Source organism: Colletotrichum spaethianum (assembly GCF_022836535.1).
Source record: "Colletotrichum spaethianum MAFF 239500 DNA, contig14, whole genome shotgun sequence".
Lineage (NCBI taxonomy): Eukaryota > Fungi > Ascomycota > Sordariomycetes > Glomerellales > Glomerellaceae > Colletotrichum > Colletotrichum spaethianum.
The window spans coordinates 884,093-901,760 of record NW_026054784.1 but is presented as its reverse complement, the minus strand read 5'-3'; the positions used below and the strand labels follow the sequence as shown (position 1 = coordinate 901,760).

The window sequence follows — 17,668 nt, the reverse complement described above, 5'->3', positions numbered from 1 at the left end:
TATCAATTGACGTGCTTCGACATATGTTGCCCACGTTGCTTGAATGTGACAATGTCCTCGTGAATGGGATGGCCAGCCTTTAAATCCACACCATAAACGGGTCTTCCGAGAATTTCTGCACAAACAATGGTCACTAGGCTGCTTTAGAAATTGCCAATGCTTCATTACTTGCAACCTGGGATAACATGTGCCCAAGTTCGAAGAGTGGACTGGGTCACCTACCTAACAGGCAAGACCGGAACTACCACTCGAATTCTCATTGCCTACGGGAAACAACCCTTTTCGAGGTTTGATTATAGACTCTTTAGCCTGTTTCCAAGCCACGAAGCCTATCGAAGCTGCCGAAAGCAAACAAAACTTCAAAATCAAGACCCTTGCCCACCACACCAGGACATTGAAGCCATCGCGAAAAAGCTGTTCCGTCTCCGCTCACAACAGGCTACTAAGACAGCTCCACACCACATATCTTCCACGTACGACCATGCCCATTGGAGAACTCGGGGATCCCGTCCACTCTCTTATAGAAAAGTCTAGACCCAGCAAAAGGCAGGCCAGTAGATAAAGGGGATTTCCTGGAGACACATAGATCCATAGTCACAACAAGGATATCCAATCAATGACGTATTCAAACAGGAGGAGGTTAGGGATGAGGGATTCTTAGGTGGTCGGAAAGTGTGTACTTTGACTGATTTCTCGGGCCCGTCCAAAGACTCGGAACCGAGCCGGCCTCTATGTGTGCGCTCCGGTCCGACGACTATCAACAATGTCCGCATTCTTCCGAATCCCTCTGAATTCCGAATACTCGACTTTTATATATATCGAGTCGTGGTTTCGGGAAAGAAGAAATGGTTTCCCGGCATTTCTCATCGTTGGCCTCATTCTAAGTGGAAGTCCAAGTTCGATAACATGAACAAGCTCTACGACGTCATTATAGCCGGAGCCGGTCCTGTCGGGCTACTCCTCGCCTGCGAACTAGGTCTGGCGCGCATGTCTGTCCTCGTTCTCGAACGCGATGCCGCTCCTGAATCCCCTTGGAAGACACAGCCATTCGGCTTTCGAGGCTTGCAGACGTCATCAATTGAGATTCTAAACCGGCGCGGCCTGATCGATAAGTTCTTCGACCTTTCCGAACGGCCTCACTCTCCGAAAGCTAGAGGTGGTTCCAAGTTCGGCGGTCACTTCGCCGGCATTATGCTCGATATGCACAAACTCGACTTGACCCGCCACAAGTATTGTCTTACCGGGCCGTCTCTTATGCCTGCACCAACGACTATCGAAAAGATCGAGACCATTTTGACTGAGCGCGCTGAAAGCTTGGGTGTCGAGATCCTCCGTGGGCATGGATTTGACCGCATCGTCCAGGAAGACGACGGTGGCATTATAGTCGAGGCAGGAGGAAACGACAAACATTTCCGCGCCAGATGGCTGGTCGGCTGTGATGGGGGTCGAAGCCGAGTACGTAAAGCAGCGGGGTTTGAGTTTGTTGGAACAGAAGCAACCCTCACCGGTTACAGCCTTCGATGCGATATCGACCACCCAGAAAAGTTAAAAATGGGCTTCAATCCAACCGAGAACGGGTTTTATATCTTCTCACCGTGGGGGGTTTTTGCTCTGATGGACTTTGATGGGGGTGCTGGCCAGACTCAGGAGCTCACCCAAGAACGTATGCAAGACGTGCTGGAACGTGTCATTGGCAAGACAGACTTGCATATCACCAAGCTTCATCTCGCTTCAGTGTGGACGGACCGCTCTAAACAGACGACGAACTTACGCAAAGGTCGTGTCCTGCTCGCGGGAGATGCTGCGCATATCCACCCACCCTTTGGTGCCCAGGGTATGAATGCTGGCCTGGGTGACGCGATGAACCTGGGTTGGAAGCTGGCTGCCACGATCCGAGGGGAAAAGCGTGAAGGCGGCCTGTCACATTTCAAGTTGCTTGATACCTACGAGAAAGAACGCCATCCGATCGGCGCCTCGGTTCTTGATTGGAACCGCGCACAAGCTGCGACGATGCAGCCGACTCCGACCGGTCGGGCTTTGCGGGCGCTCGCGACCGATCTGATTAAGACGAACGACGGAGTCAATCACTTTATCGATAGAGTATGGGGTCTTTCGCAACGATACTCGTTAGGCGATGACGAACATCCCCTAGTCGGATGCAGTGCGCCTGACTTCGTTTTCAAAGACGGGTCAAGACTCAACCCGAAGCTGGTGAAGGGTCAGGGATTGCTCCTCAATTTCGGGGAGGACAAAGCCCTAGAGGTGGCGATCCAGTCAGATGAGTATGGCGGACTGATCGACTATCTTCACGGAGATGTTCAGGACAGACTAGGCATTTCCGCTCTTCTCATTCGATGCGATGGCTTTGTTGCTTGGGTGGCGGAGGAGTCTTCACAACCTGATATCGCTAGGCTAAAAACCGCACTTGATACGTGGTTCCATGCTTGACGTGGAGCTTAAGGAAGAGTCAGAGTCGTATAATAAAAGTTCTTTAGTTGTTTGATGATGATACCAGCTACGGCGAATCCTATCCTTCTGGCCAGGATTGCGTACGCTATGGCCGGGCTGATGTATTCGAACTGGTTGAACCCCGTAGTGACGATCATGAAAACCGAAATAATGGGCTCACAGATGGCCGCGTTGCCATGGTATTACCAACCGGAGATGGTTAGCTGGACATTGGGAAAGACGGCGATGGGGAGAAGGCGGAAGGGGACAAAGTAGACAACGCGGATAAACTTTAGCCGGGTATTTGGTTAGCAGTTGTTTCTTATTACTGTTCCTTTCGACATGATTTAGGACAGAGCTTATACAGGTCTTCGTGACATGAGGGATATGAGAGGGGACTGGTCTTGCAGAAGGAAATTTTGACTCAGGTTGCTAAGGTTATAAGGGCACAATACGATAGACAGGCCGGTGGTGAGAACTACGTAGTAGCTATAATTCAGGATCCATGGCTGAAACGTGATCTACAACAATGGCACCAAAGTAAGTCTGGTGCTTAATGTTAATATTGTTTGGAATTAGAAGAGAATAACGGCGGATAGGCGTGAGATTTGATGCTAACATTTTTATTTATTCACTTTTATGACTAATTTCATGAATTCTGGGTAACCGGCGCGTTCTTGTGTTGTTCACAGAGCTTTTAGGAGATGATACAACACTCATCTAAACCTGCAAGTGTGGCCTCAGCATCACCTTGTCATTGAATCCTTGACTTTATTTAGCCGTCAAAGGCTTTCGTCCGTGGATGGACCAGCTGTGAAAGGTTAGTCAAAAATGTTATCTTCCTCTTTAGTTGTCTTCTCCTTCATCCTTTCAAGAGGAGAGAAGGACTTTGACTCACATGTTGAAATAAGCATGGATGTTCCTATCCGCGAGGTCCTTACGAGCTTCCATTGCAAGCAGGGATACCTCCTCTCTCGTCCAGTCCAAGCCCCTCGTTAACGGGGCCATAAGAAGCCCATCCAAATTGGGCGCCAGGTTCTCGTGGTTCCAGGTGCCAAGCTCCTTATGTCTTTGGTCCTTTGGCCAGCTGTTCGTCGGCCATTTAAACCGCCGAACATGGACGTCTTCAAACCCGATCTCAGACATGATGCCCTCGAACTGGCTGAACTCCTCGAAAGGAGACCCAAGGGCTGCTAGCGCCTCAAAGCATAAACGGAAAGCCTTCATGAGGTTGCAGTCCTCTGTGAGAGTACCGTCGTCTGACGTGGGGAAGCCATCGACGTCATTGAGCTCAAGATACCCGCCAGGACTGAGGTTACTATCAAGAATTAGCAAGTCGGAGAATGGATAGTTCGAGGGTAACCAACTCAAAGCATCGCTTGAGATAAGTCTGCCAGTCCCTAATGCTGCCCTTCATCATCCGGCTGTGGATGTAGTCGAAAGGCTGTGAAAAAGTCCATGGCTCCTCGATATCGTCGATTTCAAACCGTACATTTGGCGGGGCACTAGAAGGCCATATTAGCTTTGAAGTACAGGTTTAAGTTATCCTTCGGGTAAGTGCCGTACAAGCTGGGTTGAGACGCTGACAAGTCGATGCCAATAACCTATCAAACCATCAGTAAACTACTTTCATGCCTCGGAGCATCAAGGTGGAAATTTCACTCACATCAGCCTCAGGATGCTCATCCCCGAAATCAATGGCCCAGATACCGGAACCTGTACCGACGTCAAGGACCCGTCCGACCTTGGAATCCGGGTCGTTGGGTGGTGCAGTCCCGAGACGATCGTCGAAAGTCCTGAGGTAAAGATTGTGCACCAACTCTTTATAGCCGCAGCCGGCCTTGGGTCAGCTTGAGGCCATGATGAAACCTGACATGCACACAACAGGGGCCATACCAAGTCTGTCATTTTCTCTCTCATCATTTGGTGCCCAGTACTCTATGTCAGTCAGTCTGGTTTCAGCGTGGTGGCACAGCACAAACATACTCCCGTCCTTGTACTTGTGGTACGTCCGTCCATTCTCTATGCGGTAATCGAGAACTGAACTAGTTACACTCGCAGTTGAGGAAGCCAGACTCGACTGGAAAGCGTTAGATCAGTTTCTAGACTCCAGACCGAGGCCAGAGAATATAGTTATCATCGAGGTAGTACCACTTACTCTGCTCTCTGACGAGTCATCGTCCGTGATCTAAGAATACGTTAGTATACTAGTAGATTGCAGTAGCCAGAAAAGATCTCACCACATCAGCCGTAAGGACATCGGTGGTCTCATCGGCAGTAGTATGGGGGACCGCTGTACCGGGGGCGGATGCGTTAGCCCCGGTTACCGTGGCGTTTGTGGCATTGTTGGACATCATTCTTCTACCGAAATCAAGGCACTGTCGTCCTGATGTAGTGGCGTTGTTGGTGTGCATACAGATACCACCCAAAACCCTGGGCTATGGTGAATATATATGCCCATGGGGTTGGGGCCACAGCAGACTCGCTACGCAGGGACTTATCCACCTTGGGAGGTATGAATTGTTGGCTCTCCTTACGACAATGGGAAGGAGGTTTCCAGAAACGGCAGCTGGCATGATGCGCGGAGGCGGATGAGCGACTACGCGACCTCTTCCGATAGTCCCCCGTTGCTTCGCGGTGGGGGTCGTGTGTACTCATCCTCCACACACAAGGATTCTTGACCAATGCGAATCTCATTATCCTGGCAGTGGCAGGGAAGCCTTTAGGCTCGCTAAACACAATGGGCTAGCCGGTCAGACCAGTCCCAACCGCGGCCCCATCCTTCCTGCAGAAGGTATACGTCTCATTGCATGACAGGCTTTGGCGCACTCGAGCCTAGGTAAGGAAAAAATGCTGAGGTAAAGGAAGCGTGGTAATGACACCCCATCTCGCTATTCCTTCGTGATGCTTCGCAACCTGCCTACTTGACTTAATGATCTCGTCCGTCTTCGTTGTCGCCTAGTCCAGAAGTGATGGACTTGATCCAGTTCGGGTGAAGACATGGCGTTGCTCGCCCGTCTGTATGATTCTGCTCATGAATTATACAAATGTACTCATCCGGGATATAGTCGGTACTGTTGTCTAACCGCATTTGATGGGATAGATCTAGGTCTGGGCATCTGGCGTCTTCTTATAGACCTCTCTTATTACAATAAACTCAAAACCAAGCTGTCGGAGCCTTTGCCTTCCATCAGGTCAGTCTCATCCAGAACTATTTCGACCTATACAACCTCCCTGCCATCAAGGGCCTTTCTCTTCGTCACCGCTGGAGCCTGAATGAATTTAGTCGTGACGTTTTTGATTCGGAGACTCTGGATCGTCTTGCCTTTTCTAGTCTGTAAGGAAGGATTCCGTTCAATAAAGCCCTCAAGCCAGTTCTTCTCCAATGGCTGGTGGTCCCCTCTAACCGCAAGGGCTCGCTGGGCTATCTCCTTCACTTCCTGATGGGTTGGCACGAAACCGAGCGCACTCTGGGCCGATGCCCACCCGACGATGAGAGATTCTTGCTCTGGGGAGAGTCTCTGGGAGTTGGCTTGGCCTCCTTGTCGTGTGCCATTGCCTTGCATTCGGGCCCGAATGGTAGACTCTGGTATGCACCAGGTGCGGGAAGCTTTCCGTATGGCTGCACCGCCCGCGACATCTTTTAATGCACTCTGAAGATCGTTCTCCGTGTATTTTGCCATATCAAGAAAGGCGGTGTTGCTAGTGTTACCTACTCCGGTGGTTGGGTTGGTCAATTAACTGTGAGATAACTCTGAGATGTGGCGTGCAGAGGGGAATGTTGTGCGCAAGAAGAGGGGGGCGTTCTAACTTGGACGGCAAGCTATCATTGGTGCCTGCAAGTTATTGCGGGCACAAGCGCCTTGCTTTATACGTTTGAGAACACCGATGGTCTTCGCAAAGTTTAATTAAGCCGCAACATTGAAGCAGCTTGACGTCCCGCAAGGCATCGCATCACGCCAGCGCACAGAATGTGTCCGTTCCCACCCAACAGTCTGACCGACTCCAGCTCTCACACCCCGCCAGCAACCAGAAGCAAACGTGACACATCAGTGCATCTCCGCTTCTTCCGCACTGCAGGTCGATCTGATTCTACCGGAACCGCAGCCAGCACTGTGAACCGATTCTCTGACCCCCGAGACCGTTGCGGAAGTGTGTGATGGTGGATGTGCTTGGGGGGCCGGGGACAGGAAGCTGCCCAGTACAAGCAACGATACCGGTTTGACCTTTCCGAGAAAGTTGACAAGCCACTGTCATGGGAAGTCCCTCTGGCGTACAATATAAGGGAAAGTAAGATGGACTGCAATGGTACCGCAAGTGAAGTAAGCAAGTGCTTGATAGTGCCAGCCTTTGTAAGATATCAGCAATCACCTAGTAGTGAAGCACTTACGGCAATACGCTCCTCCTTTCGCTTAGCCCACCCACCATCTGTCACATCACACGCTTGTGAATCATATTGGAAGACACGGAAATGGAGTGAGACCCCTCTTTTACTATCGTCACCTCTGCCACAACGCTACAGCCAGACGCCTTGTGCCCCCTCCTCGTGCCCCTCCGGTTCCCCTTCACAACAAAGAGGAGAGACTAAACAGACCGTCAACACATGGCAAATGAGCCGCACGAGAAGAGAACTCGGCGTAGACGCTGCGTGCGACGCCACGCCACGCTGCGCTGTGCTGCGCCGCGCTTTGCTTCGCAGCAGAAACCTGGTATCCCTGAAATGAAGAAAAAAGACAAACGTTGCCCTAACCCCCCCAACGCCTCCACCACCTTTTCGCTCCGTTAAAACCGAATTAACCGTCGACGGGTATGGGGACTAAAATGATGGGCTGGAAGACGTAGTAGCCGCCATACGCTATTATGTGCCGGGAATGCATGGATTGTGTACGTTTCGGCCTCCTCCATGAGGTGGTTGGTCGAATATACAGACCATTGCTCTGGAATAAAACAGAGAAAGGGGGAATCCGCTGATGCCGCTATGCTTGTGGAGAAACAATGACGCTAATGCGAGTGCAAGCAATGTCCATAACAAAGACTGACTACTCATCGTCAAAGATCTCGTAGGTGTTTTGCAGGATCGTGTCGACGACCTTGATCTGCCACCCGGCGTCGGCAATGCTGGTGGCCGGATCGGTACCCATGACCGTGGGGCCAAAGATGACGGACAGGTTGTGCGAGTTCATGCGGTTGACATGGGAGTTCTCCATGACGCGGTGGAGATGCAGGGTCAGCGAGCGTAGGGTGGCGTAGTTGGGATCGGGCAGGCTGTTGATGATGGCGTGGAGGGAGTCTCGGCGGACAATGTCATCCTCGAGTTCTGACAATGATTAGCAAAGCTCACATACACTTGGCGGGAAAACTCACTAGCTGCCTCAATCAGCTCGCTGTGGTGCTCCGTCGTAAGCAGGGGGTTAGGAAGATCGCGCAAGAACTGCTTCAACAGGCCAGTAACACTATTGACGTCGTGGTAAAAGTTCTCGGGGTTCCTAAAGTCAAGAAGAGGGTTGCTCGAGTCCGTGTCGAACATGGTCTTGAGCTTGTTGATGTGCGTCAACGAGCCGGACTGTCGGTAAATACCCTCAACGCCGAGTCCGTAGAGGTCCACTGCCTGGATACACTGATAGACGACCATCGGCACAGGCAAGCCGTCTCGCTCATACAGGCGAGTCAGGCTCAGCCCGAATACGGGCCGCGCGGCACTCGGCGCCGGTCCTGGAGGACCGAGAGGAGGGGACTGTCTGTTGTTTTTCGGGGGGTATCCTACAGCTCCGGGAGGGGCTCCTTGTGGGGGATACTGCTGCATCGGGTTAACCTGACGCTGCTGTTGAGGCGGCTGGTATTGGCTCTGCTGCTGCGGCGGCGGCGGCGGCGCCTGTTGTTGTTGCTGCTGCTGTGGGGGAGGCGAAGATGAAGTCTGGAATGGTAGAGCTCCGAGCTGCGGCGGTCCCTGTGATGTCATGGAGCCTCCGTTGTATTTCGACGTCACCACACCCGAGTTGCGGTTCGACTGGAACTGCTGTTGCTGGCTAGGTTGGTTCAGCATGTTGTTGGTGCTGAAGCTACGGCCGTGTTGTTGCGATTGAGGGGGCTGCTGTTGCTGGTGCTGTTGAGACGACGGCCGCTGCTGTTGCGCCGCAGGCATGTTCGGGGGCACGAAATCGCGGGGGGACTCAGCGGGCTGCTGGGGCCCCCCTGGCCGAGCAGGAGGCGGCATCTCCCGTTGCTGCTGCTGCTGCTGCTGGCTCTGTCCGGGTGGCGGCCCTGAGAACTGGCCGGACGGCGTCATCTGTGCCATATTTGAGACTGACGCATTGGGCTGGTGGCCCATTGCCGGGTGGCGGGCCGTGGCCAGGATCGGATTCTTCTCGTACTTGATTTCGTTATTGTTGTTGGCCACCTTTGAGTAGTGAGAGGTGAGGTAGTCGTGAAGGTCCTTTTCGTTGTCGATGGCCATAACAGCCTCGCGAAGACTGCGCTGTCCCCCGGAGCCATGCCCCTTGATCGGGCTGATACTAAGGCCGTTGCTCAGGAGCAGCTTCTCGTTGAAGGACGCTGCGAGAGTGTTAGCTCTGAAACTCGCAAGACCACATTCGACATACCAAACTTCTGCATCTGCAGCGCCAGACCCGAATCCGTCTCCCTGACCAAATCCTGGAGAGCGGAAATGGCCTCCGGCCTCGTCCTCGCAATCAGCTCCGCCTTCTCGCTCTGCAGCGTCTGCACCTTGGCTTGGTAGTCCTGGTCGGCGGCCTGGGCCTTGCGCAAAAGATCCTCCTCGTGCTGGGGGCCCGACTTGGACTTGAGACTGAACATCTTGCCGCTGTTCCTGCTGGTGTCGCCGGTGCGCGCGCGGTCGTACTCCTCTGCCAGCCCGTCGTACTTGGCCTTGGATTTGCGCATCGCGGCCTCCAGCTCTGCCACCCTGTGCTCCGCCGCCAGGCCGTTCGCCTTCCACCCCTTTCTGCTGCGCTCCGCCACGGCGGCGAGCTCAAGGAGGTCGTCGTGCATCTGTTGTAGTGACTGGGCGAACTGGGAGCCGTTCTCGGCCATGCGCTCGTGGATGTACATCATTTCGCTGTAGGCCTGCGCAAAGGTGCCTTGTCGGTGGTCGGGCTGGTGCATCGTCTCCTGGCTGATGCGGGAAAGCTTCTTGAGGGAGGAGGCATGGCTTTCTTCGATGTGCGATCGCTTCTTGAGGAAAAGGGCGAATTCCTAGAGTATCGTCAACAACTGCGGCCATGTGCCATTGGGCAACGCTCGCTCACCTTTGCAGAAGCGATGCTCGCCTTGAGCTGGTTCAGCATGGTTGCGACTCCGATCTGAGGAACTGTCAGCGCATTCGGGCTCTCCAGGGTGAGCGGTGGTAAGCAGGCGGCGGCCTTACGTCTGATGATAGCACTTCTTGGACCTGGCGCGAGACCTCGGGCGCGGGCGCTGAAGTTGTCTCGGCACCGGCGGGCGCGCCGCCGTTGGGTGCACCGGCTCCCCCATTCTGAGAGGGAGCTGTTACGGTTTCTGTGGTTCCTAGCGACATGCTGCTCGTCCTGTCGCGCTGTTCGTTGGTGGAGGGCAGGTTGTCGTCGGAGGGGGAGCGGAAGTCGGCCATTTTGAGAGATCGGGGAGAGTCAAGCAACTCGCAAATAGAGTTGGGCAAGGCGGGATCGAGGCTCTGGCTGAGTTGGCTGCAGCCTGCTTTCGGGGATGGGATGGACCAAGCAAGTGGCCAGGACAGGCGTCGTTTCGAGCCGAAGGCGTGAGCTTTTCCTACGTGGAAGACGGATACCCGGGTGATGCGGTAGTGACCGTCGACGAGTTACCAGCTGGGGTACGTGATTAGGTGGAGAGACAAGGGGTGAAACGGAGGAGATTCATGCGATAGATGCTCGACGATGGCGCGGATGGGTTCGCTGGAGAACGGGTCGTCCAATGTGACCGGTTGGACGGGGAAGTGATGGGTATCGTACGGACGGGAAATGTGGCCTTGGATACACGGACGGGCGCGGATGGTGGTGGTGGTGGTGGTGGTGGTGCGCTGTACAGAGAGGCAAGGTCCAGGAATCCTATGCTGTGCGTGGCCAGTGGCCAGGTGCTGGTGACCGACTGGGGGAGCACACGGAGGACGGAATAACGTGGGACGAGGGACCGCGACCACGACAGTCAACACCGAGAGGGGAGAAAAGACCGGGGTGGGGGGGGCTGAGGACGACGACGGACGGGGGTGGGTGGTGGTGCCTACGTCAAGGTCTACCTGACCTTGGAATGGACCGTTGGCAGCGTCGAGGTGAGATGGCGACGTTCAGTCGACTCGACGGCGTTGGGACGTGGAAGCGCAGAAGAAAGAAGCAAACCGAAGAAGAAAAAAAGTTGATCTGGAAAGCGACAAGAAGGGGCTATGGAATGTCTTGGTCGGGATATTGGGACGAGACTACTGCGCCGTGGCGTTAGCGTACATACATATCGTACAGTACGGTACACACACCACACACACCAGGCAAGGCAAGACGAAGAGTGGGAGCCGCGTCGTCCGTGTCAGGCGCAGTACAACTACTGTTAGCAGGCGACGGGGGCAGCGGCAGCAGCAGCTGGAGGCGTGAAGGCCAAGCCGGGGATGAGATCGGGAGGCGATGCGTTGGAGGAATTGCTCGCCGCACGGCCGTTACACAGAGATGGACTTGCCGATCAGATGCAGTTGTAGTTTTGGAGATGCTAATTGATCACGATGATGCGCACTTGTCGTGTATGCTGCGTGGGCGCCAACGGAGAGCGAAAGAGGCCGACTAAGACGGTCTGCCTCCGGCCAGGCGACGCTTACAAGACACGGGCGAGTGAAGTGTCAACAAGCACTGCAGGAGATGACGAACACTGCTGCTATGCGCCTCGGTTGTGCAGTCACGACACGCAACGGCGGACGAAAGCAACATGCCTCGTGAGGTTCAATGGCCTGGTTCATCACAGTCACAGATGCCTACACTACATCGGACATGCCTGGTTGATTGGGCTCGGTGCTATGAATAGAATAGCGACAACCTTAGCAGCAGAGATCAACATTTGGTGGTTGGGAGTGCTGCAGTCATTTCCAACTAACGCTCCTCGCCAGGTGCGAGTCGCCGCACTGAAGCGTCACCTTCCCCCACAATCGGGGCTAAAACGAATAAAATGGGGCAAGGACCACCCCTCCCAAGCCTCCCCCGTTCTTCGAGTCCCTAAACTCCCCTCTCGTCAAATCACACAGACCTCGCACCAGCACCACCACACCCGCCATCGACAAAACGGGTACGTAGTCTCCATTGAGCCTAGCCTCCCTCAGTTGAGGGCTGAGCACTGCCACCGCTGAAGAAATGTGCACTCGACGAACCCGGGATCGTCTTTGGCCGCCGCGAAGCCAATACATAGATCTGGCATTCTGCTCGGAGGTTCTTGGTTGAGGCGTGCGCCTCCTCCGATTCGAACAGCAACCTGAAGCATCTCATCCAGCAAATGACAACGAACCCGCGCACGGAACGCAAACCGCAGGAAAAGTTGCAACGGTACAGCAGCAGCTCCCAAGGCCTAGTGACACGTCGCTTACGATCCAGGTAAGGGGTGAAAGGACCAAGGTTCACGGTCGCGTTCGCACCCGGCCACAGTTTAATTGAATTCGGATGCTTCGAGTGGATCGCGAAACCCGGGGGAGGCCTGTCTCGAGGGAGGGGGCTTCGTATTTTTATTCTCTCAGTTGACCATTTCCAATCCAGCGTGCTACTACGTATGTACGATCGTTGCCGAGATGAATGCTAACAGTAACCAATTGACAGAGTCTCTTTGGGGGGGGGGGCAGTTGCCCAGAGCCTCAGCAACAACCAACGTCCGGCGTTGGGGTTTGGGTTTTGGGTTTGCCGACGTCCCATTTCCACTCATATATCAACCAAGGGGGAAAATCATCCTCAGCAGAGATCGTCTCCCGTAGATCCTCTCGTCTCATGCAAACTTGCAGACCGCTGCAAAGTCGACCAGTAAACCCCCCAGTCATGCCCAACACCCTCCCTTCTCGAACGTTGCAAACTCTCGCGAGTCCGCCCTCTCTCTCTCCTCCCGTCATCCCCAAACCGGCCCCTTGACGTCGATCTTGGGCCAAGTGTGTCACGCCTGTGCCGGCTCCTCCCATGTTCCGAGCTCGACCCGTGATCTCTCATCATCCAGGAATTCTTCATCTCCTCGACCAGTGCAACCATAGATCCGGGAACCGTAGCAGTCCTGACTTTGTGCAGCAGCCCCCAATTGGAGCCTCTCTCTTTTTCAGTGGACGCCTTGGCCTTTGACCCCTTGCTCTCCCAGTCTGTCGTTGCATCGGCACTTCTCATACAACCTCACACGGCCCCGTTCGTCCAGACTTGATTTAGAGTGACGGCTCATCGAAAAGCCTGGCCAGGGTTTGGATAAGTAAAACACACCCGACCGAGCTGGCTCGACCCCGAGCAAGCTACCCCTGCCCTCGAGGCTCGGTGCAAGTCTAATGCGCTCCAGACCGCTGGGCGCCGTGGTGAATATCAGGTCGTGATATATCACCACCACCTCGCTACCGTCGCCATCAGCAGCCGTCCGAAGTGATGTTTGCATGAGGAAACGTCCATGACGCATAGTGCAAGTCCCTTATGCCAGCGAAGCTAAAAAGATGCCATCCAATACTGACCTTTCGGCCTGATAATGAAACAAAAACCTTCACGGTTGCCGCAGGAGCAGCTCCAGCCAACGATGTCACTCGCATCCAAAGCGCATTAAACACCCACCCCCCACCGATGATGGTCCGCCACGGCGCCCAGGGCATGATGGACGTCTGCGTTTCCAACCACGATAGCAAAAGCTTTTAAGATACAGACATGGGACGAGGGGACGCGGCATCTGAACTGAAAGCGGCTCTCGCCGTGGACTCCGATTTGCCCTGGCTTCTTAGCCAAGCCTTTTATGAGACGGCCGGCCACTCCTAGCATGACCTCTGATGTTTAGCGGGATGCTCTACGGTGTACGAGCTCACCCTCCACCCTCTAGACCGCAGTCTCAGTGCCGCGATATGTTGGAATCTGCTTATCGCTCCCCTCCCGTCATCGTGATACGCCCGCAGGCCTCGTCTCCGTGCCACAGACGGCCTCTCCTCGTCTCCCAACAAGAAAAAGGAAAAAACCGCCCACCTAGTAAAACAGCAAGTCCAAATGCTTCTTATCGTCCACGTACCGCTCCTTGAACTCCTGCCGCGTCAGCCACCTTGCGAGCGGCAGCATCGTGTCCTTCATGTCCATGACGCCGCGCTTCTTCTGATCAATGTGCGACGCGTCCACCACGATGCGCTGCAGCTTCTCCAGTGATAATGCCCCTTTTTCCGTCCGTCAGCCTCTTGCTCGCCGGGTCGGAGTGACTCTTCGTGGTAGAAGAAAGAGAGGGGGGGAGGGGGGGTGGTACTCACCGTTGTCGGCCAACTCCATGAGTCTCGCCGGTGTGCCGACCGCGATGCCCGTCCGCGTGTTTTGCAGGAACTTGACCTGCTCGTCGACCTTCATGTGCTTTGCAAACTGCAGTCCTGTTAGGACAACTCTTGATCACACCAAAGGAGTGCCGTCACGGCAACGCCGATAGAACGACGGAGAACTGAGGAGGGATCCGACTTACAAGCTTCGACACGGTGCTCTTCTTAGACTGGAACTTCCTCACGGCGCGCACAATGTCCGCCGCGCGCAGGCCGGCCCCGGCGACGATGATGGTGTGCGGCGCGCCCTTCTTCTCGGGCGCCGTGCCCAGCCTCTCGGGCTTCTCAGCGAACTTTTCCAGGAACTCGGGCAGCTTCTCCAGGGCCCTGGGTTCCGTCCACGACGTCGTGTCCTTGATGGAGTTTGCTGTCGTTTGCTGATTAGCCACCGCCTGCAATAATGTGCCAACGTCATCTGGGCCTCATTGGAGGTTTCTCCGTAACTCGAGACGCAGAGACAAAGGGGGGTGGGGGACCGAGTGAGAGCTCACCTGAGATGGACAGGTCGGACAACTCGACGGGACTCAGATCCGTGCCGAACCGGGCAATCTTCTGCGCCGTGTAGTCGGCGAGCAGCTGGTTGTCCATGACGGCAAAGGCCTCGTTGATGCCCAGCTCCCCGTTCAGGAGCGTCTCGTCGACGTGGTACGCCGACTTCTTCTTTTTCTTCTTCTGGCCCTCGGCGTCCTGGCTCGGCGCCGCTCTCTTCTTGGGGTTGGACATGATGAATAGGCCGCGGTCGTCTGAGTGTTTCTAGCCTTTGATCCGAGTTTCTTGTGAGAGGGCGTTGTCAGGTTGCGTGTAGTCGAGCAAAAAGTCTGATAATGGGTATCGGTCAGGGTGAGAGTTGGTGTTGTTGAACGTGAGCTCGCCGCCTATGAAAATTTCAGCCCGTCGAGAAAAGTCAGTTTCGCACTGTAAGCTGCCGGCGGGACCGCCTAGCTTGCGCCTGGGGGCCCATGTGGTAGTGCTGGGGTTGCGCACTACGACACACACAGTGCGCAGGCGTCTCTGCTGGAACCAGCGCTGCAAGCCCGGCTCGTTCCCTGGGCGTCTGCTCGGCAGGCTCTCATCTACTCATGAACTTCTAATACCCGTCATATAGGCAGTGACCCTGTCTTTCGGCGAGTGTTGGGTTTTCTACATTGATTATAGGGTCTAGGTAGTTTTGTTCATTCTTAGGCAAAGAGCTGTTGCCTGCTCTGTTAACTGGATATCTCTAGTCTATTGAGCTTCAAGAAGAGGCCTCGTCGTACCTCAGCCCGGAACTGTGCCTTTGTTAGAAACATCGAAACTCAAGCAGAGATACATGAGAGTTTAAAGAGGTAGCTGTGAATATGGCAGAAAAATTAAACATACAGGTTGTGTACCACTTCCCGACGACATCCCCCTCAACTCAGAATGCCTTCAACACGGCCATGGTACCAAAACTCGGGCTGTCGACAACCTCACCTACATGCCCTACTCCTGCACTGACAGATAAGCCTCCGCTCCAGGTACAGGTACCTTGTCTTGGGCCGCATCAGAAAAAACTACGATATGCAATGCAACCACCAAGAAAGCCACACCTAGAGTCCCCTGCCCGCTGGCCGCCTCCGCGACCCCGACCCGGGAAGCCGCCCCACCAGGCCGCCGAACTGGCCGCCGCACGCTGCATCCCGTCCAGTCCGCCGTCGGCCCCCCCTCTCTCCAAGCATACATGGTCGGGCGGCGCAGGCGCCGTGCCAGTACGAGGCGCCCCCACTAAAATTTTCAAAACTCCCTTATCCCCCCACACCGAAACTTTTTTTTCCTGCGATAGGAACAAAGTCCACCAGTCCCTGGGCAACAAGTCTGAAATATTTCTGGTCGAGGTCTCCGTTTTCCTAGTCTTGACCGCGTCTTTCTGCTCCACAGTCTCAATCGGGAACCGCGATTCGAATTCGATATCCAAGAACCTCCAAACCTCTTTTCTTCCCACAACAGCAGCCTCCTTCACAACCCACAAGTCCTTCCCTTGCTCCCCCAAACCGTAGCAATGGCCTCCACTGAACTCTCCTCCAAGAAGCGCAAGCGCGCCGAGGCCACCGCCACCTCCACGGACGACGCCGCCGCCGCCGTGACCAAGAAGTCCAAGTCCGACAAGAAGGAGAAGAAGGAAAAGAAGGACAAGAAGGCCGCCGAGGCCGAGCCCGCGACCGAGTTCATCGCCCTCGAGGAGTCCAAGGCCGAAAAGAAGGAGCGCAAGCGCAGGGAGAAGGAGGCTCGCAAAGCGGCTGAGGCCGCAACAGAAGACGCCGCCGACGCTTCGGCTATGGACATCGACCCCCCTACGCCCGCCGCCGCCGCGGAAGACTCCAAGAAGGACAAGAAGGAGAAGAAGAGCAAGAAGTCCAAGTCCGGCGCCGCGGAGGAAGAAGACAAGACGGAAAAGAAGGAGAAGAAGGACAAGAAGGAAAAGAAGGACAAAAAGGACAAGAAGAAGGACAAGGATACGGACGGCGAGGCCGCCGCCACTGCCATCACCCAAGACAAGACCGACAAGTCGAAAAAGAAGTCCAAGAAGTCGAAAAAGTCCAAGGACGAGCCCGCCGCCGCCGAGGCGTCCGAGCCCGCTGCGGCCACCGCCGAGGAAGAAGAGACCCCCGCCGAGGGAGCAAAGAGGGAGAAGTACATTGTCTTCGTTGGTAAGTCTTCCCGCCCCTTCCCCAGGGCAACGGCTCGAACGCTCCCAGTTCGTTCGTTCGCCCAGCCAGACGACTTCCCCCCCTTGCTGACATTCCCTCCCCCTCGCGCCCAGGTAACCTCCCCTACACGGCCAACAAGGACTCCATCATGGCGCACTTCGCCGCCTACAAGCCCACCACCGTCCGCTGCCTTAACAAGGACGGCAACCCCAACGTCTGCCGCGGCATCGCCTTCCTCGAGTTCTCCAACGGCTCCAACATGCGCACCTGCCTCGACAAGATGCACCACACCGAGTTCGACGACGGCCTGTCGGCCCCGCGCCGCGTCAACCTCGAGCTTTCGTACGTCCCCGGCTTCATAGACTCTCCTTTTCTCGTTGGCACCCTCTACATCATCACCCCAGTTTCCCCTTCCCTCCGTCCTCCTACCCCTCCACCCATACACCCACCCTCTTCACCTCTGCCTTTAGACCATATTCACTAACACTACCCAGTGCCGGCGGCGGCGGAAAGAGCAAGTTCCGCAAGGAAAAGATCAAGGAGCGCAACGTCCACCTCGACGAGAACCGCGCCAAGCGCCTGCAAAAGGAGGAGGAGTACAAGAAGCAGCGGGCGTCCCAGGGCGGGGTGAACTCTCAGCAGGACAGCATCCACCCGAGCCGCTTGGCCATGATGTACCAGTAGACGGGGTTTCTTTTTCTTGTTGTATAGATCTGCGGCCGGACTTCGGGGGGGCCGGAGCTGGATGTGGACTCGTTCGATCTCGGATACACCATGAGTTGTGGTATAGACAGACTATGTGGTCTCACTGGACGGACCTATAACCAGGTCGCATTCTAGATACCCCAGGACATTTGCAGTAAAAAGTCAATTCTCAAGGCGAAGCTCGCATCCCTTCCTGGCCTACTGTCTAGTTGCCTCCATGGAAAAAAAAAAGTAGTGTCTTTGTGAGAGTGTGTGCTATCTACAGAAAACTTGGGATATCCTTGTGTGATGAGATGCAAAGCTTGCCTGCTACCAACTTCCATTTCCCCCCTTGCGGTTGTCAACCTCTTGT

The 17,668-nt window shown here is 55.0% G+C and overlaps 4 protein-coding genes across 4 annotated transcripts; 2 read left to right on the top strand and 2 right to left on the bottom strand.

Annotated features, from left to right (window-relative positions):
* Nucleotides 1-906: 906 nt before the first annotated feature.
* Nucleotides 907-2,448, top strand: ColSpa_06204 (monoogygenase CPUR_05431; the record flags this gene model as incomplete). Its single annotated transcript, XM_049272416.1, has 1 exon — nucleotides 907-2,448. The coding sequence occupies one exon, from the start codon at nucleotides 907-909 to the stop codon at nucleotides 2,446-2,448; it is 1,542 nt and encodes a 513-aa protein (XP_049128373.1).
* An 894-nt stretch (nucleotides 2,449-3,342) lies between these two features.
* On the bottom strand, nucleotides 3,343-4,802 carry ColSpa_06203 (secondary metabolism regulator LAE1; the record flags this gene model as incomplete). Its single annotated transcript, XM_049272415.1, has 7 exons — nucleotides 3,343-3,766; nucleotides 3,816-3,892; nucleotides 4,115-4,288; nucleotides 4,331-4,386; nucleotides 4,435-4,528; nucleotides 4,607-4,636; nucleotides 4,689-4,802. The coding sequence occupies 7 exons, from the start codon at nucleotides 4,800-4,802 to the stop codon at nucleotides 3,343-3,345; spliced, it is 969 nt and encodes a 322-aa protein (XP_049128372.1).
* An 8,811-nt stretch (nucleotides 4,803-13,613) lies between these two features.
* Nucleotides 13,614-14,668, bottom strand: ColSpa_06202 (protein CMS1; the record flags this gene model as incomplete). Its single annotated transcript, XM_049272414.1, has 4 exons — nucleotides 13,614-13,795; nucleotides 13,886-13,991; nucleotides 14,089-14,360; nucleotides 14,437-14,668. 4 exons carry the CDS (start codon nucleotides 14,666-14,668, stop codon nucleotides 13,614-13,616), a joined length of 792 nt encoding a protein of 263 aa, XP_049128371.1.
* Nucleotides 14,669-15,962: 1,294 nt separating this feature from the next.
* On the top strand, nucleotides 15,963-17,295 carry ColSpa_06201 (putative RNA-binding protein; the record flags this gene model as incomplete). The annotated part of the gene is made up of 3 exons (XM_049272413.1): nucleotides 15,963-16,611; nucleotides 16,725-16,953; nucleotides 17,106-17,295. The coding sequence occupies 3 exons, from the start codon at nucleotides 15,963-15,965 to the stop codon at nucleotides 17,293-17,295; spliced, it is 1,068 nt and encodes a 355-aa protein (XP_049128370.1).
* Between the last annotated feature and the right edge of the window lie 373 nt (nucleotides 17,296-17,668).